The following is a 26,584-nucleotide window of genomic DNA, read 5'->3' on the forward strand; positions in this document are numbered from 1 at the left end:
TTGCACAAGATTAATAAGGTTTATTTCTACTGGTTTTGCCTTTCTAAATAAAATCACCCTTTTCTGCCTAAATTCTATAAGAGTTGCAAATTCGTTACTGGCGGCTTGCTAGCGGGTTGCTCTAAAATCGATCTAGCAACTAAGGTGACCTTTTCGGCCGCTCGTCGAGTCGTGGTGGAGTTTCGTGATCGCCGCAATCCCTCGTTGCTGACTGCAGCGTGCCTGCTGAAGCAGCGTCTGCGCCAAGTTTTGAAATTCTACTGCATAAAACACAGTCAAGATGATCGCGCGACTCGCCTCCCAAAGGGCGCTGCAGTGTGTTTCGAGTAAGCTTGCTTTGCCTTTTCTATTCGAATGTACCCTTGTGTATACCACAACGCGTTAAATCGTTCCCTTTCGTCTTAAAAGTCGAATACTGAATCTGACCACACTTAAAGCCTTTGTAAATGCTGTATCACGTTTTCGGATATAACGATGCGGGGTCTCAACTTTCGTGTTGCTCCTAGTTTAACCAGCGACGCTAGTGTGTCCTGTCGAAAAGTTTTTCTTCGGTGCAGGCAGTGTGCATTGCAAAAAGCTTGTAAAGAGTGCGTGTGTTTGATCCTTTCTCTCTAGGGCAGTCCCGCAGCGGCGTGCGGTCGTACCACCCCCCTTCCCAGTACAAACAAGTTACCATGGCTGACATGCCCACCTTCATCGGGCCGTGGGAGGAGCACTTTAGCAAGAGGCAGGCCAAGTTCAACATTCATCTGGCCGTGGGCGTTGGTTTCTTCCTCCTGAGCCTCGTCACTGTAAGCATATCTTCTCCACTACTCGCGTATCATCCTCCACTGAGTGCGACGAGTAGTTGATTATTCGGTCCGACAGTTCGTTGCGAAAAAACAAAAAAAAAAGCTGCAGGGAGTGGAGGAGTTATATGGACACACTTCTGTTGTAGAGCACCAGGTTATGTTTAGCTTGTTCTAGCCACGGAGCTGAATAACCAGAGAGCAGTGCAAGCCCAGTGTGTGTTGTGGACGAGACCTCTTGCAAATGACATTGCTTTGCAGCACAGTGTGCTTTGCATGCATGTTATTTGTTCAAGTGTCACAAAAGAACAGCAGTCTGGTTTGCCTTCTACTCGAACGAGTTAATGTGCAGGCACTGCTCCTGGAATGTTAAAGAAATGACACGCTTCCACTCAGCGCGATATGCAACACACTAGGCATGTTAGCGCCCACCTAAAGGGGGATAAGCATGGCAAAACGCGTCTTATTCAAGAGAGAGTCACATAGCAGCTCTGGCCATGCCTATAATGCATAGCTTAACATGCAGAGCTTCTGCATAACTTCCCGCAGAACCTAAAACAAAGGTTATATAAGGGATGCAAAGTATGCCTGTGACACGTTTAGGAGATAAATGTGATATGATAAGCTAAGCAGATTAATGCGGTACTTCAGCGCCACACATTATTTCAAGGGATGGTGAAATTGGCCAAATATTAACTTGCTTTGCCTAAATCAAGACAACACTTTCATGTATGAGCTGCCTAAAAGTGAAGTATCCTTATTGAATGATTTAAAATATTGAGCAGAAGTTATCCGCCCCGTGCATTTGCTCGGAAACTCGTGCCTCTGGGCAACAACAGCAGCTCTCTTGCAACAGACTCTCCTCTCAGTTGCATGAGTCTGTGCTTTGATATTCCAAATAAACGAATATTCTACAGATTCATATAATGTAGTGTCATTGCGTATCAAATAGCAGGGACAACTCTATTTGAAATCTCAGATATTCGCACACCCCTAGTTATTGCTAAATGACATCTTTATATGGCAAATCAGTTCAGGCAAAGCCCGCAAAGTGGAGGAAAATGCATGAAAAGGAAAAATTGTCATCCACCCAAATTATAGCGCAAAGCTATAGAGGAAACCCATACGGGTTTCTTTGAAAGAAAGCCTCGACAGTTGAAGAAAAATTCATCCTGGTCTGGGATTTGAAACTGGGTCCAACGCCTTTCCAGAGCAGTCCCTTTACCATTCGAGCTGACCAGATGATTCAAGCTAGCAGACCACAAAGCGAGAACAAATTAATCGACAATATTTCCCTTTCATAAAATCCACCTGGTATAGAACTGCTTCATGTTTCCGTAGTACTTCTAGATTGTCAGAATAATCTTTGGCAAATGTTGCGTTGTTGTGACTTCTACTGATCTATTTTTTCCAGGCGAAGTCCCTGGGTACTTTGGACTATGTTGATGCCCCGCCTATGAAGAACTAGATGGCCTACACAAATGTAACTTCTTGCGGGTTCAAGTAATAAAGTTTGAATTGTAATTATAGAACATGATAATTTTTTTTTGCCCTCCTTTATTGTGAGCAGTCAAGTAAGCATGAAGAGTTTATAGAGGATCACACAAAATGCACATGCTTGAGTGTATAAATATGCCCTTGACCTTTGTCAAGTTTGCATAGCTGCCAACCTGTGAACATAGAATTTGCAAATATCATGCAGACACGATGGAAAAAAAAGTAGGTTGAGGGAGGGGGCATACTAGTTTTGCTCTGAGCACACATTTTCTGTTGAATACGTGCACACCTTATTAACAATTTGCCTTTAGACGCAGCACACAAACAGCAGAAGACTTAGAACAGCACCGATCGACAACATTGATTCCAGATCCATGACTTTATCAGTGACTCTGGTGCTGCCAATTTCGACTTCAGGAACTTGTTTTAGTACACTTACCCAAAGCATGTGCCCTCTTGTGTATGGCGTTTTGCACTTGCAAGAGAGCAGTGCAGTACCATTGAAACTTCTTTCATATGTGCACTTTGTTGCAATTATGCACCGCGCCATTTTTCAACAGCTTTAAATCATACTGTCAAACAGATTATATTTTTATTGAACTTGATGCAACTTTCGTAAAATCTTGGAACGAGCCAGAATTTGTAACACAATGAAAAATTTTGGGAGAGTTGGCAGGTACGGCCGTGGAAGCTAAAATTCTAGTATTCTTGGTATCTGTGATAGTTGACTAGAGTAACTGTTACAAATTTGTGTGGAATCAGCAGGAACATGACCATAATTGGGAAAAATCTTATCAGAACACCTGTTACACTTAATTACATGGGAATGTACCTATGTGCAACTGCTTCGCAGCTGATTTCTCAGCATGCTGTTGTACCAAGTCTACAAGAGGCATTATCAAAGTATCGAGGTGATCAAAAAGGAAGGTGTTCTGTCTTTTATACCATTATGTTTTCTAAAAATACTTGCCACAAGTTTCTCTGCACTTTTGCTTTCTTTTTCACTTTTTCTATTCACTTCCTCTTGCTGCAAGTTTGCTCTCCTGGGTGTGGATGGCTTCTTCAGGCCTTGAAAACATCTAACCACAGATGCCATGTATCACTGTAGTGAACAGGAAACAATGACAAAGGGTCATGTCAGTACTGTAAGGGAGCTAAGTTGTGTTTAACGTTCGTCTGCATTAGGAAACGAGTGATGTTGGGTGTGCACACAGGTGCCATGGTATGGTGATGCGAGATATCCTCTCAGTTCTGTCTTTGGCTGTTGTATTTGCAACTTGCTGAAAACTGGGTAGCATACCGTAGCGTAGCACTTGGCATTAATTGTTTTGTTCCGCATGAAAGAAAACAACCTTATACACCTGGTAACCACCTATGCCCTGAGCAGGATTACCTGTCACACCATACCTTAGCCTCAGTGCAACTGACAAGCTCAAACTCAATACCATGATCAAGAGGGCCTATAAAAAAGCCCTACATCTTCCCATTTCCACCTCTAACGAGAAACTGGATGCCCTTGGCATTCACAACACCGTAGACGCGCTTATTGAAGCTCAGCATTTTAGCCAATAGGAACGACTCGCCAATTTCACCACGGGCAGGCACATTCTAGGCATAACCTACACCACCCAATTCGGACCAAAAGTACCCGTCCCTCCGAACATTTGCACTCAGCTAGTTATCCCACCCATACCTCACAATACGCACCCTAAACACAATCAGGAGCGACGTGCAGACGGAGCTAAAGGACTACAAAAGTGCTACGACCAAGCCACTGACGTAGCCTACGTGAACACAGCGGAATACCCCAACCAGAACGCCATAGCAGTCATAGTAGTCATGGGCTCGCAGTACCACCTTGCTGCGAACGCATCAATAATCACTACTCAACCCGAAGAAGGAGAAGAAACTGCCATCGCTTTGGCCTACGCCTCTACCACTGCACACTGCACCATCAGCGATTCAAAAATGGCCATTTTCAACTACACAAGAGGACTGATAGTGCCCCAAGTGCAGAAGATACTCTCCGGCACTCCTTCCTCAAGGCAACGCCGCATCCAAATCATCTGTGCCCCTGGTTGCTCTGGTCTGGCTGGAAACGAAGCCGCCCACAATGCCGCCCGAGCTCACGCCCACTGGGTGCATCATCCTTCTCCTGTGTCTTCCAATCCTGACCAGCCCTCCATTCTGCATCGCGGTCACATTTAGAGAAATCCTCTTTCACTACTGCAGAAAGCGGTTACGCTACCCCCCAGCACACAAAACACTGAACCAATCTCAATCCGCGACTTCACGACTACTTGACCGTGCTAAACCCCGTGCTATACAACTGCATTTACCCCGATGCATACTCCCCAATCTGCAAAGTGTACGACACCTGCGCTGACCTCGATCACATTATCTGGCAGTGCACCAAAGCCTCACCCACTAACACCCACCGCACTAACACTACACGAATCTTAACTATGGCCGAGCAGTGGGAGACTTTGCTGCTCAGCTTGGACCCGGAAGAGCAGCTCTGGGCCATCCAGATGGCCGAAGACACCGCCAGAAAGCAAGGACTGGCCGCCGTGTGAGGAAGGGAGGAGACTGGGGGTTAGTCACCCAACCCCCGCCACCCCTGGACCCCATCAAGGACACAATAAAGTTTTGTCTCTCAATAAGAACATTTATGACATGGTCGCTTTTTCCTAAGAAAGTTGCCACCACTCTGCTGCTGATACTTTTGTGCCACTTCACTTTTGTTGGTGGATTTTCATTGCGAAATAGTGATCCTGTTGGCTGACAGCATCAAGTTTGCTATGTGATGCGAGCATCATCTGCTCGCATTGCCATATTGAACAGCCGTCGACGTATTTGATGTGCTACTCCTTGCACTGCTGATTGGTTTAGCAGCTTGACGACAGAGCTATTAAATTCAGCGTCAAGCAACCCAGAATGTCTGCTTTTCAACCATTTGCGACCAACTTGGTTGTGCGATCTCCGCAACTAATTGGTGTGGATCCACCTTTAGTCCTATTGCAATTGCATGTTTCTTAACGGCATGTGTCTCACATACGTTTTTCATGACTCCTACAAAGTGTAGCCATCACTATTTGTATAATGGATCAGTGTGCACGAGAACGCACCAGCAGGGAGCGGTTTGAAGCCCAGATCAGACAAATTTGAGGCAAATTTATTTTTGCTTTTCTCTTCAGCAGGAGTGACAGACAAGCTTTTGGCAAAAACTGGGGATCTGAAACCTATATTATGAACCACAGTGTGTAAACATAAGCTCTGCCTCTGCTGCCAAACACATTTCCCATATTCTTCGTAAGAACTGGCATCATGGTAAAATCTACTATAATCTAAACTATGGCATTGGAAACGGGCATTAATGTAAACATAGCAATAGATCAAATAGCAACAGAAAGTCTGTATTCGCTATCAAGTGATGGCGTGAGCAAGTGACTGCCGAGCAGTGTGTTAAAGGGGTACTGCAACACTTTTTGAACATAAGAAAACATTCCTAATCCGTCACCAATTTTGACGTGAACTTGAAAGTCAAATAATATCCCACTGCATGCAGTAGGGGATCTACAATCTTGCACAAGACATTGCTTGCTCTCTCTCCAGTGGCTTTAGAGGCCCCCCACTTTTTTTCAGCCTTACGCGCAATGTCAACTGATGTTACAGCTGGTGTGCAAGGGCTTGCATACACATCCATCCAGAAATATAAGTCAATTGAGAAGTATCAGTTGTTAAAAGCGAACTGCGATAAATTTTTGAACCATGTAGAAAGCCTAGTTTCAGATAGTGCAAGTATGGAGCAGCCTTTGTGCAATATTTTACGTTTGAAGTAGGAGTAGATGCATCTGGAAAGTCTTGCAAGGGTAGACACTTTTTATACTGAAAATTTAAAAAAGTGCTGCCATCACCACTTGCTGGAAGTGACCCATGACACAGTGCATGATCTCTGGCGTGACCTTTCAGAGCAGGCAACACACGCAGCACAATGAAGAATCTTGGAAGTGATATGCTGGAAGTGCTGCCAACCAGGTATATGTGTCGTCTTAGGAGTTATTTACATGGTTACTGACATGATATTGATGAAGGTCCTAGAGTTCTAAATCCTAGAAACAATAATGACAAGCCTCACAGCACTGTAAATAATTTAATATAACAGCTTTTCTACAGCCAGTTTCGGTTTCATGTCTCGAAAGGGTACTGTGTTGCGACATGACACGGCATGTGGTCACGTGGGAGCAGGCCATTGCGATACCTTAACACTCACTTTGGCACGCTTGGTCGCCTCATATGCTACTACTCGTTGCAAGAGCTGATGTAGCAGCATAGCGGATGACCGAGCGAGTGTCAAAATGTCGCAATGTCCTGCTGCCACACATTAGGTCATGACATCACGACACAGTATCCTCCTGGAAATGAAACTGAAAATGGCTGTAGAAAGTCTGTTAAATTATTAACAGAATTCCGAGGCTTATTACTATTTTTTCTACGGTTTAGAGGTTTAGGCTTTTCATTTAATACAAGAAATGAATAGTCAAAAATATCATGTCAGTAGCCATTCAGAGGCTGCTAATAACAAAATTTGACAATTACCAGCCCTGGAGCTCTTGCCCAGATTGCTTCAGCAGTGCGCACTACTCATTTATAACCAATTTAGCCTAAGTTAAATTTCATTTCCCCTTTGTCATTCACCAGCTTCAAAAAATTACCATTACTGCACCACAGAAAGAAAGGTACGATAGGCAGGGCGTTCCTATCGGCACCACCCCAGCTGAGAGAAACTGATGAGTTGAAGGGGGGAATGGAGAAGGTAAACATTCCATTCTTTGCACAGTCATTAATATTAGGCCCTCTTCAGAAATTTCTTCCACCTGCCATAGTACCTTAGTGGCTATGGCATTGTGCTGCCGAGCTTGAGGTCGCGAGTTCAATCACAGCTGTGGCAGCTGCACTTCAATAAGGGCGAAATGCAAGAATGCCAATGTACGCAGATTTAGGTGCACGTTAAATAACCTGTCAAAATCAACCCGAAGTTCCCTACTTTAGTGTGCCTCATAATCGGATTGTGGTTCTGACACATAAAACAGCAGATTATTATTAATTTCTACTTTCTTCTGGGACATATTTCGTGAAAGGCATTGTATTCATTCCAGCATGTTGCTTAGGTTTTAAGAAAAGGTGTTTCGGGGTCTCTTTAGCGCAAGCAGAAATTTACTGAGCTGATAACACTGAGCTGCCATCACCACTTGCATCACCACTCATCACACAGTGCATGACCTCTGGCATGACCACACCACCATGGTGAATGATGTGTTATGTACACTCTATCTTTTCTCCTCATCTTTCATCCCCCCCATCCCGCTCCCATGTGTAGGGTGACAAACCGGTTAGGCTAAACTGGTTAACCTCCCTGCCGACCTCCACTTTTTCCTTCCTTCCTTCCTTACTGAGCTGATGCTATTGCCTGCCACATTCGGCATAGCTTTGAGGTTTGTTTAATTGTTAGTTTCTACATAGGAGTACTGTATGTTCCTAGCAGTAATATGATCAGCATGAAAAGAAAAGGTGAGTATTTATATTTGGTAAGCTGTGGTAATTTACCCCAGGTACAACACTTTTGCTAACTCAATGAGGCGCACACGTTCACCTTAGAGCAGAGTAAGATCAAATTCTAAATCATGCCATGTCTGCCTTATCACTTATACCTGTGTCTCATGTTTTATAAAATGGTACGTAAATGCACTCGGGTGCCAGGTTTGTAGGTGCAGTTGCAATATTGCAGGGAATTTTACACGGATTTGGCTAGCATGGTACTTAGTAGTAAACAAGAAATATGCTTATTCTTAATCTTGCAGAGCGTTAAACAAAAAACAGAGACTTGGCAGGTTTCTCGAACAGTCCATGAAAATGATGAATTTTTCCAATAAAATTAAGGCCACATAATCTTTGGCCACACACTGATGTTGATAGGTGGTTTCTTCCTAACAACCAAATGCAACCAGGCGTCAATCAGTGCTCTGCAGAACAGTATGAAAATCTGAAATAAAGCTAAAACAGGCAAAGTTATAGATTCATATGAAATAAGAAGAATCTCTGAAAAAAAATGTTTATTTAACAATGCAGTGCTCGCACTGTCTACATAGAACAGTGGTTTGACCATCTTGGGAAGGTCACCACATCCCTAATATTTTTGACAGCGAAAAAATACTGCAGCATTCGATCAAAGCCCAGCCCGAACCCTCCATGGGGTGCAGATCCATACTTCCGAAGGTCCAAGTACCTGATGAAAGAACAAAACAGCTTGGTATAAGCATTGTACAAATGGCATGCGCCCACAAAGCCTATCCCTTGCAGACATTGAAAGCTATCGAAAGGAAGCGAAAAATCTGAAGTGTAACCTTATTGATGCCCCCACCCCTTATTTATTTTTTCAAAGGACAAATTTCTTTGCGGTGAGAGACCACATTGTTGTCCATTACTGTAATGCAATCAGTAACAACTGAAATGCAAATAAGAATTCTAACTAGAACATAAGAAAAAAGGTTTTCATTCATAGGTGCAAAGTAAGAACACCAGTTTTCCTCAGCACAGGTTGGCATACATTATGCTGAGCAAAATTTTGCAATTTTTTTTCTGTTCCGAATTGAATTTTCCCGCTCTGCTTGCATTTGCTGCTAGCTGGAGAATAAGAAACAATTATGAAAACGGACAATATTACATGTATAGAAGTTCACATAGCACTATTATCAAGCTAAAGTGACGATGGATGTATAGGCAGAGAGAGGAGGAAACCAGTGTGTGATAAAGGGAAGTTGCAGTTAATCCTTTGGCTGCCGACTTTTTTTTTTTTTTTGACGGCCCCTCAGTCCCTGTCATTTAATCAAAGATTATTCAAAGAATAAAAACATCAAATGATTTGATCAAATCAATTCGAAATAATGGAAGAAAAAAGCAACAAGATGCAGTATCAGGTATCATTTCTTTGATGATACACATATATGCACATAAATGGATGTTGAGTCAGCATTAAAGCACCATAGCATTAAAGGGCTTCTGAACTACCTCTGATGATTCAAAAAAACAATTGTGCGCTCCTTTCTAGGTGTTCCCAGTCCCTTCTTCACCCATCGTGCTGGCAGCAGGATCATACACGTGACATCATCATGGTAAAAGCTGTCGATTGATTTATGTGCTAGGGATATCATTTTCAATATGTCTATTATTAGCATGCTTTTGCCATACAGTCACACAACAGCTGTTCCTCATCTCACTTGCCTGTCGTGTGCATTCAAATTATTTCATTTGTTGCAGTGTGTTTCGCAATATGCGTGCGCCTGCAACAGCGGGTAGCCAGAAAGCACAGAGTGCTGATAAGTGGGAGTGTTTTCATACAAGAAGAAAAGCCTCAATGTGGTGTTTCGTACTGACCTACTGTGCATATGTCTTCTACAGAAATTCATGCCGAGGAGTAGAGAATGCTTGTGGGGAGAGTAGTAAAGGCAAGAGAGGCCACTTGCTCGCCTACAAGCTCAGAGTGGTTTGGGGCCCTTTAACATTGGTTGCACGCTAGCCAAATGTAAGTAGGAAGACGACAGAAAAGTGACTGCAACGCTACAAACATGCAAAGATGCAAAGCAGGGGGATTATGTAAGGCAGCATCTATGTGTGCGACTTCTGCGGGACATCTAGGCACAAAAAATATGGATTGCCATATGCTTGAGTCAGCACTCTTGTTCATGTCTTGTTCTGTGCTATATGTGCTCTGGCCTACCAGAGGAAAGCCTCGGCGATTCCCAGATTATGCAGACGTTCTTCGAGCACTGTGAGGTTGTCCTCCCTGAGACTCCCGCCACAGAGCTCGCCTCCAAAGGGTGCCAGCAGGTCAAAGCCTTCCACCTGCGGGAACAAAGGCAGTGGAAACCAGTATGAAAAGGAACACCTGATTTGCATTCAGTACTCTCAGTTGTCCTTGTCTCTGCAACCCATGTGCAAAGACACTGAAACCAATTATCACAGAGTTATTGTATATGATAGTTATTGTATATGCTCCCAATCTAGAAGACCATACCACAAATATCTCATGAAAGATAGTTCAGTTAATTTAAATTGAAAATGGTCAAATAAGACTTAAACTAGTGCTTATCCTTGCTAATGTACCCCTCATAACCCGTCACAGAGAAATCTGTGAATTATGTATAACATGAGACACACAACCAAGTAAGAATTGTGTGCAGCATCCTGTACTTCAGTCACTCCACTTGTACATGCTGGCCGATGAAAGTAACTGTCTTGTGCAAGAATCAGCTGATATAATTACTGCCTTTTATTTTATTTCCAAATATTGCGAGTCAATGATTTGGCCGAAGCAGGTGGGGCTACTATAGCAAATAATAAAGCAAATGACAGAAGAACAAAATATATATGCTTATATGTATATAATTGCTTATAAGCCATGCAATCACCCACAAACCATATATGTACAATACTTTAGGAAAGAAACCAAATTTAAATTTGTTTGTCTTTGCAAATATGGGAGTGAAGTGAGTGTTCATGGCTGTGATGTGTCCTTTGTGTGATGAAAAGGTGGACACAATTAGGCAGGTAAAGTTAAAATATTTCCTGACAAGAAGTTAAAAACATCAGCCAACAAATTTTCCTTCATGTTTTTAATTTTTGTGTACCATTTGCTTTCATCAGAATGTATGGCGAATCCTCCTTTTTATAATTGCCGAATACAAATTTCACTGTGTTTTGGGTAACAAGCTCTAGTTGCATGATGTCCTTTTTGACAGTATGGGGATGCCAGACAACTGCAGCATGTTCCTGCTTACATCTTAACAGGCGGTGTAAGCCATCAATTTAGCATACAGCAGCACCTGTGTAAGTTTTCTGTTAAGAAATCAGTTTCGGTAAAACCGATGCACGAATGTTAGATATGTAAAATGACCAATTAAGTTTACTGGTGAAAACGAAACCAAGATACTTGTATTCTTCCACCTCCATAACTGTAGTGCTGCCAAGTCAATAGGAGAAAATACTACAGGTTATCTTTTCTCTCTTTCTTTCTTTTTGTTTTTGTTACATGCATAAGTACAGCTTTTCTTTTTCTGCATTTCATTTCCTGCCCTATAGGTCACACCAAGCAAGAAAAAATAGCTGAAGTTGTGTCTTGTATATCTTTCAGGCACTCGAGTGACGAAATTTGCTTATAAGCCATGCAGTCATCCACAAACAACTTTATTGTCATTCCAGCTGGAATTGCACTTGCCAAGTCATTTGCATATAAAAGAAATAAAACAGGTCAGAGAACGTTCCCCTGCGAGAAGTGCCTTTGCAAACAGTGACCAACTTGTAATCCACATATACAAAACCACTCACTGTGTTAGGCTGAAGAGTAGAGTGCTTCATGTAGAAAGGCTTAAGAGCTGATGGAAAGTGCGTCACAAACAGTGGTCCACCATTGCCACAGTGCTTTACCAAATATTCCTCGTGCTCTGCTTTCAAGTCCTGGCCCCACTGCAAGAATGACCATCTCTACTATGAATGGAATTCTCGTCATGCAAAGGAGGCAAAGCAATGCCAGCACAACAAGACATTTCCCTTGATGGAATGTTTTACTTTGCTGATGCACTTAGAGAAGACAAAGAGTTTCATTGTATTATTTGCTGTAATTTTGTGTGCTCACAAAAGGTATCAGTTCAACATGCTCTTTGTAGTATTAAGCTCAAAGAGAAAAGTTCAGCAACCACAAGCCAATATAAAAGTGACATGACCAGAAATCTCTCAAGAGAGAACATGTAAGGATGAACAGTTTTAATTTTAATGTACTGGTAGCACTTGATAAAATAAAATGATTTTATTCACACAATAGAACCCACTAACAGCAAGACCAGTTTGAACCATATATCAGATATAACAACAAGCAGCCAATGCACAGTTGAATTTTGTATGAGTTCTATGGTTAGATAAGCCACTTACTACAGTGCTCTCATGCCGCATTATCAGTTATAACAATTAAATCTCACTACTGGGTGTGCGCGCCAAAAGAAGAAAGCAAAATCCTCAACACAAAATAAATGCGAGCCACTTTGCCATACCTCCCCACCTTGGTGCTGCACACCCCACGCATGCCTTCGTCACATTGCCTAAAAAAAAAAAAGAACCATGGCTTTGGCACACTGGCTTTGCCTTTGTGATGGGCACCCCATACGGCACGCCTTCATCGCATTGCATCACTGGCCTCGCACGCCCCTCACCCATCTACCTTCAACCCTCTCACCAGTGTTGCAGGAAAGAAAGGAGGTGGGCGACAACGCATGTGCCCTGCAGAGTGCACGACACAAAGGTGGGCGAGTGAAGCGGCCCCATTTTTTTCTTCTTCTTCTTCTTTTCTGGGATTTCACGTTCCTATTTCCTTTCACCGTAGCACCCAGCAGCCAGATTTAATTATTTATAGCCAATATCGCAGCATGAGAACATTGTATTAAGCGAGTTATTTTACCTTAAAACTAGGGTTGCGCACATATTTCAAAATTTCAATATTATCATATGTTATATTTTTAATATTCATATTCGATTTGAAAACTAGGTATTCAAATTTTTTTGAATATTCGATTGGACACGAATACTCAGATAAATCAAATATATAGTTGATGGCTGTGCGGGAGCAAACGTAGTTCTTAGCATTTACTTCTGTATAACCAAATCGTCATCATCATCTTCAAAAACATTTATTGGTCTCTGCAAGATCTTTTGTTGTAGCCCGTCAAGGTCTTCTTGGATGCTCTTGATTGGGTTTAAGCATGGGTGGGGGCCTTTGTCCAGAGCTCCAATGGCCTCAGGTGCCCTGCGTGCTCGCTGCATAAGACCAATTTGGTCCTCGCAGTGGTCACTGGCCAGCAGTGCCTTCCATTGTTCTGCACTTGGATTTATGATTTTGGGGACTGCTGTTATAAGTTGGCATTCCCATGTGGTGTGATACAAGGTGGGATTTTGACTGCACCTCGGGCATTTAGCTGCATATCTGGTGGGATATATTTTACTCAGTAGGTTTACGTTGGGGAAAGTTCCTGTCTGGAGCTGTCTCTAATCAGCGGCCTCTGCCTTCGTGAGTGATTTATGTGGGGGAGGATATTGTATCCTGGTTTCCCTGTAGTGTGCCAATAAAGCCCGAGTATTCATTTGGAACAGACAGTAGACTTTAGAGGGTGGATTTTTTGGGTGCTCGGATCGTAAACCCTCGAGGTACTCTGTCTGCCTCTTAATTACCCGCTATTCCTGCACATCCCGGCACCCACAGTAGCTTGTGTTGGATCGGCTGTGGTTGTGTGAGACGCCGCCTGTCGTCTCAAGGAATTTTGGTGTGTGCGGTAGCTTATTCTGCCATTCAGGAAATGCCGGCAGGTGTCTTGAAGATCAGTTAGAATTAGAGATTTGCCGGTTCTGAAGCCCTCCGCCACTGCTAAAGCGACGGCTAGCTCCTCAGCTTCAGTCACGGTGCTTTGGCTTACTGAGCTGCTTGTTGTTTCACGATGGTTTGTGTTGATGACCGGGGCTGCTCTGTGTCTTCATTTAGGATCTTGGGTGGCTGCGTCTACGCACACTATGTCTTTTTTGGTGGAGTACGTGTGCTGTATGTAATATGCACATGCTGCCCGCCTGCCTTTGTGCAAGTTCGGTTCGGTTTGTGCAAGTTCAGTATAGAGTTCACTCTGAGCTGCCTGCAGATTTCATCTGGTGTGTTAGCTGTTATTTCCATTCTCTTAATTTGTTCGGTATAGCCAAGGCGTTTGAGGAGTGCTCGGTCCTAGAAAGCATGTCTGATTTGGTGCCGTATTTTGCGATAAATTCGTGACGCTGGCGAAATTGCCCATGTAAAACACTCTTACCCACTGGACGTCTAAGCTTTACAGAAAAGCCAACCTCTTAGTAGCAAGGGGCACTTTTTTGCAGGTTTCATCACCCAATCCTGAGCTTATTGCTTCACAGTAAATACAATGAGTGACGACTGGTAGAGTCAAATGCCTCAGAGTTTACAGGAAATTTATGCGGTATAGTAAGGCACAGGATGGCGAGAACAAACTAGCAGAAATTATTCAATTTTCTAAAGCTAACATGGGCCAAATACACAATCCTTTAGCATAACGGCTTACTAGTTTAATTTTCTTTTTACTAATAACAGTGTTATTGCAATGTTCCAACATGTTAAAGTAAATTAACTTTCTAATAAATGCATGTGCACATCATTATTCGATTCGATCTTCAATGCTAAGCATTCGTCTTCGAAAATTTTGATATTCGCATACCCTTACTTAAAACACACAAAAGTTCTCAGTGTAGCAGATGCTCATTGCTACATGCAAGTATTGTCAAAACCAGTAATGCTATAAGTGGGTTCAACTGTAGATTTTTCTGCCTAATTAAATTGTTTGAATGTTTGTCCCCTCTGCTTTTTTTTTTGTGCAACCTGGTTATAACAATTATCAGTTATAACAATGGTACTTTTTTTCTTGGCACTTGATTATTGCTATAAGCGGGTTTGACTGTATTACCATTATCTGTCGTGGTCCACACCAGAGTTTATATGCTTTAGACTGGTTTATTCTAACAGTTTGCACACTCATGTCTATTCTGCATATCTCATTTCTAAACAATACACTTAACTTTAAAGAAGTCTAGTCTCTGCAACACTCACGGTTCACATGTTACATAGTGTGGCCATATACAGTCATCTAAGGGCTTCAATTTTTTTTTTTATTATCTTGATGAGTGGTGTGGCCCTTCAATGGGGGCATGCCATTGGCATGCCCCCATCATGGCATGCCCCCCATTGGCATGGCATGCCATCACACACTGCTGTCTTTCCACCACAATGACACACATAATGGGACACAGCAAAACTATCTCAACATAAATTTTTTTCTTCTTTGGGCTTGTGCACTGCGGCACGACAATGATTTCTGGTTCTCACTGCGGCACGACAATAGATCAGCTGGTTCTCAGCGCAGCCAATAGGGGGCGAGCATTTAGTTGGAGTCGTGAATAGGCAGCACACCTATGGATACAGTTGCTGAGCATGCAGCTCTTACACGAGTGCAGCCCCTGCTCAAGTGTGTACAGTAACTAAGCAACAATGTACCTCAATGTTCCGCAGGAAAGGTTTTCCATCTCTGGCAGACTGAAGAACACTGACGCACTCACTGTATGTCATCCTGCAAAAGATTTAGGTGGACCAATATTTTCAGAATGGTACAGAGTTTCAGGGCAACGGGCAACATGCAGGTGCCACACCAATACTAATTTTAACAGCCTAAACTTTGCCAGTAAGAATTTTGTTTAATTGAAACATAACTGCTACATAGCTTCAGCACAGAAAAATGCTCGTAGCTTCAGGATAAATTATTCCGAGTCAGCAAATGCTTTTAACACAGCTGGTTTCTCAGTATCGCACTTCAGACTTGCAGGCTATATGTGGGCTAGCCAGAGCATATTTATCAGTTTCTGGTCCTTAAAACAGGTTGAGCAACTATGGAGGACGTATATTCATCTTTTTTTTTTCATATTTGTTCTAGTGTTGTCGCAGCAACAATAAATCAGCCCTTCATGCATATGAGTCTTCCAGCAAATGAAACGTCCAACAGTGGCTCTTGGGCTCTGTTGTGACTGCTTTATTCAGATTTATTGCATAAGAATTTCGATAACAACATCTGAATTTCAACAACTTCCAAATGGAAAAAGCACAAACATTATAGCCAAAATAACAAGTTAGGAATGTACTGGCATGTAGTGCTCAGCAATTCAAACACGATAAGCAGACCACTTGGTGGCCCGCACTTCCTGCTCCACCATTGTGCTCCAGCACTGTGGCGGGCCAAACGCAGTCAGAATACATCACAAAGGCTCTCATTTTCATTGTATACCACAACACAGTGCAGTGTTCTCAACGCCCACTGGTGGCGCAAGAAACTACCGACAGCCATGCACATAGAGTATCGCATTTCAACCGCTGATCATTGTACATACATAGCTTAGTTTGGAGATATTTTGTTTCATTCAGAGATAGTGTTTCAAAACAGCAGAATGAAATTAAAGTACAGCCATAAAAAAAATCACACAAAATGAGAGCTTCACTGTGAACTTTCAGTGCATGCGGACCAGCAAAATTTATTTTGTCACTTCATATGAAATAAGCATGGAAAAGTTTCACTTCCTGATTTTCGGCCTTGTTAATGCTTCCATGAAAACTGCCAGCTAGCGTTTTTTTTTTTTTTCCGGTATTCAGTAAAACCTTGTTAATACTTCGTTGGCAGGGAACGTGGATCAGGTACGCATTAACAATGTACTAATTAACTAATAATGGCAGATGAGTGGCTATAGACTTACCAGCTAATAAAATATGTGTTAATTCTCACTCAAACACACACACAGACACGTTTTATTTGTGAGCAGGCAGCAAACTCTACATTCACTTGCTGCCATGGCGGCCTTGCAGCAATGACAGCATCCTGAAACTCAGAAAAGCCACGAGCCAGTTTTTCCATCAGGGTCCACTTATCTGCGAATGCCCCAATGACAGTCAATGCACTAGCTGCATTGGATATGGAAGGGCTATCATCCACATCGTCATCCATGAAAATGATGTGGACGTGCTAAAAGCTATATGTCATGGCTAATGCTAGAAACATGTCATGGCTAACATGCTTTGACGTCACTATTGGTGGCAACTGCAGTCCGGAAAAGGTCCGTGTGCCGCAATTTCAGTATGTATGGTTTGCGCGCACAACATTTCGCCGATGCCAAGCTTGTATGCACCAAGAAATGAAATAAATACTATGCACTAACCATTTGGCATGCATTAAGCGATTATGGTATAAGCGATCAGCCAATACATGAGGTTCAATGGTGACAGGGTGGGGGATTCATTGCGACTGTATTTAAACCATAATTACTTATTAAGCGGCTGCATATTAATGAGGTTTTTCTGTATAATGTAATGTCTGGCATGCTAAGTGACCAACTCCTTTGAAAAAGAAAAAAAAAAGCCACTCCATATTCCTCATGGCTAAATAACAGGAGTGTTTGACATATCAGACGATTATTCAGTAGTGTTGCCAAATTTTGCTACAAATAACCATACTTAACATCCTGATACCCCACTACTACCCCCAATAAATCAGCACACATATATGAAATTTGAGGCGTAAATAAATGAAAAAAAAAGTGCACACTGCTACAACAACTTTTGCAAGAACTGAAGTAATAAAGTGTAATGATTAGCACCATTGAATCTGATAGTCTAGTTTGGCGTCTTAAACCATGCCAAACAAGTCCATCAGATAGTCACGCAGCCACAGGTAGTTGACTGCAGACTTATTTTATACACCTCCAACATATGAAACACAGTGGACATTTTATGCCTTCCAAATGCTATCAGCAGCAGCATCAATTTGCCTCTGCAGTGGTTCACGAGACAAAGATTGTGGCACAATGTCGTCAGACCCACCTGACAAAAGGTTTGTCCAGTGCGGCTTTCACCATCTCAAGGTGACCAGAAGGGGCATCTCTCATAAGTACAGCTAGGTCTTGATTAGATGAACTGACCAGCCTAGTGAACACATTCTTCACAACATCTTCGGTCCTCTGTGTGGTTCAACAGAAGGCACTTGCTTAAACACATCAAACTGTACAACTCAGTTGTGACTATTTTCAACAAGCCAGAAACTTTGCTACCTACAGCCATACATCACCGTACACAGAATAATTTTATACATCTCTGATATGGAATGCACTGATCCAAATTCATCACTATAGCTAGCTATTGTTACAGGGATAACTCTAAGAATCCAGGAGCCAGTAGCTTCACCAGCAGCTTCTGCAAAAAGTTCCTGGCACAGACAGAAGATTATATTATTGTGATTATAACAGTATTACCAAAAATGAGAGGTACAGACAAAATATTCAGAGACACACAGGCTAGTGCCCCCAGAAGCGCCACAATACTCACTCACCTCAAATGAGAGAGAATGAGAAAAGCACAGGCAAGAAAATAGAGGAATTACAAAAATATAAAAATACTTCGCCTTAAGTAACACAGTGCAAACAAGACACACAGACTAGAATGAAAGGTGCAATGTGACATGTGCTGGACAAGCAATGGAACACCAGCGCCTGTCTTATTGCTTTTTTCATTCTAGTCAGTGTCTCCTGTTGCAATGTGTTGCTTAATCCTCTACAGACCAGACATATAAATACCCAGAAAAAAAAAATTTATCTAAGTGTGCAAAGCACATGAGGAATAGGCATAATCAACAAAAAGAAAAAAAAATATTTTGTGGAAATTTATTTAGCAATTGGGGGGAAATCTCCAGACAGGAAACTGAAAGTGGGCTTCACCCCAAGCCACCGAAGGCTTCGTTTCCAATTTGTATACACAGCTCTCATCAAGTGTGAACCATAAGTGCACATTTAATTTGCTTTACGTCACATGTGTGACACGACTGCTGCTGGATATCTTGCATGGGCCTGTCTCCTCTGATCCTGCTTTCAAAAGACAGTGAGTTGCATGCCAAACTTATTCCTTGTCCATGCAGTATTCCTGCTCTAAACCAACAAATGATGCTTGCTGCCAGTCATTCAGCGTTGGCCAAAGGCATTTAGCCAGAAACTTCGTACTCAATACAGAGACTCGGCAAGAAAAAAAAATGTTTCTGGTATGTTATCTGTAGGCGAGACTCGTAAACGAAGATTTAAGATAAAGCTACATCAACTCGCCCAAATGTCAGTTTTGTTAAGAAAAAGCAGTCAAGTTTTGAAAAAAAAAAAACAGGAAAGAAATTAAGAAAAAACGGTGCTCTAGAGGTTAATGCAGGAGAAATGCATTAGCATGACATTGCACTTCTTTGAGGTCCTGGATTTATGATTTAAACCTTGTTCACCACATTGCAAAGTGTTTTGTTCAGGAGACCGAATGTACTACCTATATGAGGAATGAAGTGCAATCGACGGTGGTCTGGAGCAGACCACCGGTTTCCCACACTTAATGTACACTTTTTTCGTTTTTTACACTCCTAATGCTAACGCATTAAAAAAAGCTCACCTGCAGCAAGGTAACCAAAGATGTGACAAAGGCCTCCTCAGCCTCCACCATGCAGAATTCACAGACGTGTCGCCGTGTGTTGCAGTTTTCAGCACGAAATGTGGGACCCACTGTGTAAACCCTCGACAGAGACCTGCAGAAGAAACCAGTGCTTATGCTGCTTTTTTGTGTGTTTCAAGTTCATCCTGAACAATGCCAAGCAGTGTAAACCTATGAGCTTTGGAGGGCAACATAACAACAGGGCTTGCATTTGTCTATGTATTTTTATTGCGTGACCCACCGTGGTAGCTTAGTGACTATGGCGTTGCTCTGCTAAGCTTGAGGTTGCGGGTTCAATCCCAACCACAGCGGCCACACATAAACGAGGGCAGAATACAACAACGCTCTTATACTGAGATTTAAGTGCACATTAAAGAACCCCAGTTGGTCAAAATTAATCCGAAATCCTCAGCTGCGGCCTGCCTCATAATCATGTTCTGGTTTACGCCTGTCAAACCCCAGAATTTACATATATTTCATTGTGTCCTTTTTGTTTAACCACTTACCCATAGAGGGGCTTTTTATTGATATTGAAGCATTATACCAAACCACAAGTTCCTGCGCTGCCATTATTGCAATATCAACCACTTGCATAAACAGTTCATGAGAATGAAATAGAACTGAAGTGAAAGAACAGGTCTGTCATCCTTATTTGCCCCCATATTTTGATAATTGAACATCATAGAGTAATTGATCACTTGTGATGCAGTTCACATGCTGTAGAGCAAGATCGTGCAGGAACGGTGCACAGAGGCCAAAATGGCGCAGCAGTTTCGCTCCAGTGGCAGTAATTCCCAGTTGACAATTCCATCATTTCTCAGGACAGAATACTTCTAGAATGATAAAATATATATATATATATATATATATATATATATATACATACATACACCTAGCTGTAACAATTTTAAACCACCAGATTCAGCACAGGTTGTAAGGTACCTTCTCGTCACTGAAGCAGGAATATGTTCTCCACTGCTTGCACATGTGGAGGGCAGAAAAGACATGAACTCACAAGTAGTTTCACCTATTTGAATTTAATATTGTATGGTACAGATTTAAGCAAATGTGCCCTTCATTATTTTGCACCCACTGAGCAAGACATATTCGACCCTTCTCCATTTTTCTCGCTAATATATCAGATGCACGTTAAATTTCTACTTTGTTAATGAACTTTAATGTCATTTCGGCATAGTTTTCTACTTTGGACACATATAAAGTGGGTGCGCTAGAAGTGGGAAAATACTGCCAAATGGCGTTCTGTGACTTGTACAATTCAACCCACCAGATAATTCAATCTATTTCATTGGTCGTGTCAGGGTTGAATTAACAGAAGTCGACTGGATGTGTATCAGCCATAAGGTTGCATCCACCAGGTGCAGGTGATTAGGAAAGCCTCAGCCCTAAGGGACCTTAGAACTTGTCAACGAAAAAAATTCTTAATCTTTTATTTCATTACTTTTAATTATTTTTTATTCATTTCAAATAATTTTAAGTTCATTAAACTAAACATTCCAAAATCATGATGTTCTTACGAGGCTCGCTGTAGTGGTAGATACTGGCCATGTGGGATTCTTTAATGTGCACATAAATCTAAGTACATGAGCATTTTTGCATTTCGCCCCCAATGAAATGCAGCTGCTGTGGCCACCTGCAACTTGTCAACAAAGACAAGCCCCTTGCTGAAACATTGGCTCTGGGATGAGGCTTCTCTTATTCACCCACTATTGATCAATTAAGGTCTCCCTATACCTGTGACCCCTTTGCCTTGCAAGGTTTTTCTCACAGTGATACTCACATGGCAATAGCCTCCAAGTGAAGCTGCGCTGATACGGTCAAGAAGACAGGCCTGCCAAAAAAGAGCTCCTTGGAGCCTTTACCAGATTCTTTCTCTGCTGCTTGTTGCTTCATGGGCTGTGCTTAAAGAAGAGCATGTAGAATGTTTTTACTGCATGTGTAAAGACAAGTGCAAGACATTACGCTTATTTTGACATGTATCATGAAGAACATGAGGCAATTTTCTATCTCAAGCTTGGCAATTTCCCCTAAATGTTACTGTTACTGTCTTTCTTATGGTAAAAAGTGGAAATGCATAATGTGCAACATATGTACAGAATGGGATGTGAATGTAGCGTCGTCAATTACACACGAAACTGTTACTAAACAAATGGCCACATATGACTATGTGCTCACGATACACGTGAAGTTATTAAACACTCTCAGCACTACTTCTTATTTTTTCTACTATCACTAACTGCATCTCCTGAGGGAGACACCACTGGGCCCTGTTTTTTTACATTGTGAAACTGGCGTATGTTGGTAACAGAGTGGTCACTACAACCACAGTTTAATATTGTCAATTTAACCATAGCTTTCTTACCAAATATGCATCTCCACCTACTAACTTTACCATTTGCAGAACATTACAATTGCTCAGACTGTCACGCTGCCACCGCACGCGGAAGTTATGTGCCGTTTCTTTACCAGTCTTCAAGCCACCAATTTATGATAGCCAGAACCTACCTGAAAGCATAACATCTATATATTTGCCTGTGCACAACAAAAATGCACAACATTTAAGAGAAAGGGTATGTGACTGATTTTAATGCTCAACACAGCATGCCTTATACTGAAAGCGTACAGAGGAAAGGCTAACGTTTGATACAAGCACAAGTCAAACTTTAAGATGTTACAGTGTTTCATTATAACTGTATGCTGCATGCACGAACAATAGTTGAGGAGAGGGGTACCTTGACAGTGAAAACATTGCCACCACCCTCGCAGTCATTGGATGTCAGGATGGGTGTGTGAACATGAAAGAAGCCCTCAGACTGTAAGTAAAACAGGACAAAATGTATCTTAATCATAACCATTACAATGGTGTTGCGAAGAATTAACAACTTTCAAAAGCTACACATAAACACTTGGTCAAAAATGTTCTACAGCTACACATCACATACAGCAAACAACTGCGATTATTACTTAAATTCTTTCACCACACTGGTGACTTACAACTGCCTTGTGCATTTCAGCACAGCATGACAACGGCTGTACCACACCTGGGGCTGTCTTCACAAAAGCTCTCGCGCTACAATTGTTCGCAAGAGCAAAATTCAGCCAATCCTGATGCTGGACATACTATTGGCGAAGGCAGCCGGCAAATGGTGAAGAACACTTACTAATGAAAAGCTTTGTGAATTTGGTCTCTGTGTTTTACTTTCAACAAGAAGGACGAGCACAGCAACTTGCAAGGAAATGGGCTTTGAGGCACAGAGAGGAAATGCGACAGAATCATCACTGTGTGGCAAAGGCAGCTGTGTGCTGAAAAAACAGTCACATGAAGAATGCTGGCTGTAAATAATGGAGCTGCCACATGCCTGGAATGCAGCATGCACTGCCATTAAAGCAGCACTATGAAGCCGCAGCATGGCGGCTTCTTTAGCCTGCCGTGGTCGAACATGAAGGAAGTTCCGTATGTACTCTGGGGCGTAAGTCTTCCGTGGTTGAAATGGATACGCCTGCACAGTGAGATCACTATTAGATTCACTTATCCACCATCTTTAGATTTGCAAGTGACATGTCAGTTAAACTTCAAGGCCTGTCATCCAACAAATGCACTGCAATAAATGTTTTATATTTATGCTTACTTTTGTGTAACACACACACACACACGCACACACACACAATATATATATATATATATATATATATATATATATATATATATATATATATATATATATATATATATATATATATATATATATATATACATATATATATATATATACATATATATATATATATATATATATATATATATTAGCATAAATACACACTAACACAATATTTTTTCAACAACTACACGTTTGGGCAATCATTTTTTCCACTTAAAATATGCTAATGGAATCGGTTAAATCCAGTTGTCATGGCCACCAAAACATTGTCTTCTTTCACCGAAAAGTTAGAAATTACACCTAACCTGTAGTACCATTGTCATTGCCACACACTCTACCTCATTTGAATGCTAGTTTTATTTTCTTAGGTTCTTGCATTTATAGCACAGATGTATTTCCTTATCCTAATAATTGTTGGTAGTGAACGTTCAATGGGCACCAGTTTTCTTGGTGAAAGAGATTGCTTATGCTACGGCACATCGCTTTGTTCTTGTGTAATCACTTGTTAGTTTCCTTGTTCCATTTTAATATTTGTACCTTATTGCAATATTGTGCATGGTTACTTTCAGTATTATTTTCTGGTGTTTGCGCATTGCACATGATACAGTGTTGGTTCTCTTTACTCGGCAAACTGGTTATAATCCTTCCTTGGTTGATGTGCTTTATTTCGTGTGCACAGAGCGCATGTTTATAAATTTTAATTTCTTTTTTTGTGATCTCTGCTTCAAATGCTCTGTCTAGAAGTTTCCTTTCTTTCCTTTTCCTCGAATTTTTTTTTTCTTGTGTTGTTTTCTGGTGTGTGTATCACGTGAATGATTGTACTCTGTTAAACTTTATTAATGGTGTTGATTTTCTTGATTACCTGATTGTTGTTGCTCACCACACATCTGGGATTACCTCACCGTATGTGCTTTGCTTTTCTTGTGCGTGTGTACCGTGCCGATGTTTTCAAATATTTTCTTTTTTCGTTAAAGCATGAGTATCTCTTTGTAATGCCCGCCTGCTATGCTCTCAACTGAAAGTGGCAGCATTTCAAATAAATAAAGGTAGTTCGTTCCAGCAGACATTTAGCAGCACAAGTAACAAGGACAAATGACTATATTTGCTTGATATTAGTGCACTTTCACTTTGCACCACCCTGTACTAGCAGTCAAAAATAATACAAAAGAAGAAAGACTGCACAGTACTCAAGTGGCCTCGGTCTGGTATGCTATTAACATTTCTAAGTAACCTGCTGCTTCAAAAGTTGTGCCCAAGATGCAGGCACAGGCAGGGTGCAGTGAATATAACTCATGCTTACAGCACAGTGTGCTGAGGGTACTGTGTACATTCAGCGACAACTGCAAATACAGTGGCAGCTTTCTTTCCATCAGCTATCTACATTTTAAGTGACCATTATTTGACAAATGTACTTCAATGTGCCAGCCACAGAACTACAAACAATCTTGCATCAGATTTTTCGCTGCAGTCTTTTTGCCATGGAGCACATCTCTGATTTTTAGTTTCTGCTTCAACAGTTGCTTGCTCTATTCTTCTTGTGGGCTACTGCTCATTACCAATACTGATGCATCCACTTTGACCACCAACCTTGGCGTCAATGTGGACTTTTGCTTCTGAATTTCTTGTTCGCCATGCAACTTGATTATGTTGCTCTGCAAGTCAGCAATTGGGCCATCACGTATTCTAGCATAAAATAAAGACATGCCCTACAACCTTTTCTTTCCAACATACTAGCAAGTGACCGACATTTACAACCCATAACTTTCATGTGAGATATACATTATGCCATAGTGTTGGTACAGTGGCTGTAGTGTAGGTTCGTGTAAGAACCCCAGCGGTCAAAAATTAATCCAGAGCCATCCGCTAACATGCCTCTAGTAGCCCTAGTGCCATTTCGGAACAAACTCCATGTGTCAATCAATCAATCAATCAAAGATATTGTCATCCCACCCTTACTTGAATGCAGCCAGAAACAAAATCTTCATTTTTCACTAGACCTAGACACACGATTGAAACACGCCACACATCACCACATCTAGGTTACAAACTGTCTGCAGGCCTTGCCTCCACATCACAAGGTCCCAACACTGTGATGTCTTCAGCGTGCACTTCAAAGTCCTGCCCCTTGTGCGAGCTGGCTACCAGTCTTCCAAGAACCTGGACAGCTGCCCCATATGAAAGGCCTGGCCTAAAATTGATACAAAAACAACGGCAAATCAAAGGGCGTGTATGAAAAGTAACCAGAGTGCCACATGCCACAGACTTTCTGCGTCCTCGGAACAAACGGGAAACAATATTAGGTGCAAAAAAAGGTTCCTGCATGTAACGCATAAATGTATTAGTGATTTCCCAATGCAGCAACAGGAAATTTTTTACTGCATTTATGAAATGTTTAGCTTAAAACTAACAATACAGTATTTACTTTTGAACAGTGGATGATTGCATACAAAGGACTACTAAAGGGAAAGCACACCTGCCAAGAAGATATACAATTAACTGTATTTATTTCATCTACGCACTCCAGAAAGGCAGGGCAAAGACGCATTACGATAGAGTTGAAGTCAAAACCTAAAGAGACACAATTTTTCTTTCACTTCATATTTTTTATCTTTCTTCAGATGCTTACAAGTACTACACGCGTCGGCAATTTGAGGAAACCTGTTTTGATAACTTTGAAAAAGAGTTTGCAATGCCAGTAAGGTTCACGCTATGCGGAAGAGAAACGCACACAAGACGCAATTACTTTCTTGAAAGTTGCCGTTTGCAGTCGTGTTTGTGTACACATTTATTTAACCAATGTAGCACCTAGCAAATGTGATTACAACAGGAATGTCTGGCTTTCATATGCAAGAAAATATATTTAAAAGCACGACAAATTGAGCATCATGAGAAACGGCGCACCTCGTGCAGTTTGCAGGAATGACGACCTGAACTTTAGATGCGGCTGACCCATCTGAAAGGTCCACGAACACCACGTCCTTGTGTTTTCGTAATGCTCTGACCCATCCCTGCATGAACAGTGAAGCGTTAATTGTAACAAGTTGCCTCGCTAACCGATTGTCATACCACCAACCGAGTCGCAACGTACCTTAATTTCAACTGCTTTGTTAACCTCTTTAAAGGCTAATATTTGTTTTACCGATTGACAACAACGCAAGCTTGACGTGCTCAATGCTCTCTGAAATAATTTTAGAGAAGCAACAGGTCGACAGGCTGCTAACCGCATGATCTAGCACACCCACCAATTTCACCATGCGACATTAACGAAGGTAGATAGGTCTACCGGTCTACCTCATGGAGAAGGGCCGAAGGGCATGGAGAAGGAGAAAAAAAGAGAGAGAGGATTTTGAGTGTTGCAAGGCTCGCAGCAAACTATTAAAGCTAGAAACAAAAATATAAATAAATACAATAGGTTAAGTTAGTCAAGTATACTATGCAAAAATTTATTTTGTGTTTTCTATTTTATTACGTTTATTTTATTG

At 41.6% G+C, this 26,584-nt stretch overlaps 2 protein-coding genes across 3 annotated transcripts; one reads left to right on the forward strand and one right to left on the reverse strand.

The window, feature by feature from the left end:
- The first annotated feature begins 125 nt into the window (after positions 1 to 125).
- Positions 126 to 2,320, forward strand: COX7B (Cytochrome c oxidase subunit 7B). Its single transcript, XM_065431917.2, has 3 exons — positions 126 to 326; positions 616 to 791; positions 2,203 to 2,320. Exons 1-3 carry the CDS (start codon positions 281 to 283, stop codon positions 2,254 to 2,256), a joined length of 276 nt encoding a protein of 91 aa, XP_065287989.2. The 5' UTR covers positions 126 to 280; the 3' UTR covers positions 2,257 to 2,320.
- A 6,063-nt stretch (positions 2,321 to 8,383) lies between these two features.
- Positions 8,384 to 26,423, reverse strand: AsnRS-m (asparagine--tRNA ligase, mitochondrial). Of its 2 annotated transcripts, none has more exons than XM_065433156.2 (12): positions 26,345 to 26,423; positions 26,004 to 26,110; positions 25,167 to 25,290; positions 22,803 to 22,943; positions 22,176 to 22,256; positions 21,224 to 21,339; positions 19,387 to 19,519; positions 17,794 to 17,930; positions 15,430 to 15,502; positions 11,670 to 11,807; positions 10,063 to 10,187; positions 8,384 to 8,571 (listed from the first exon to the last, which is right to left on the reverse strand). In XM_065433156.2, exons 1-12 carry the CDS (start codon positions 26,354 to 26,356, stop codon positions 8,427 to 8,429), a joined length of 1,332 nt encoding a protein of 443 aa, XP_065289228.2. In that variant the 5' UTR covers positions 26,357 to 26,423; the 3' UTR covers positions 8,384 to 8,426. The 2 variants fall into 2 exon arrangements, with proteins under 2 accessions (XP_065289228.2, XP_065289219.2); XM_065433147.2 differs by having other exon boundaries at positions 26,191 to 26,422.
- Positions 26,424 to 26,584: the final 161 nt, after the last annotated feature.

The sequence above is a fragment of the Dermacentor albipictus genome, chromosome 3, assembly GCF_038994185.2.
Source record: "Dermacentor albipictus isolate Rhodes 1998 colony chromosome 3, USDA_Dalb.pri_finalv2, whole genome shotgun sequence".
NCBI lineage: Eukaryota > Metazoa > Arthropoda > Arachnida > Ixodida > Ixodidae > Dermacentor > Dermacentor albipictus.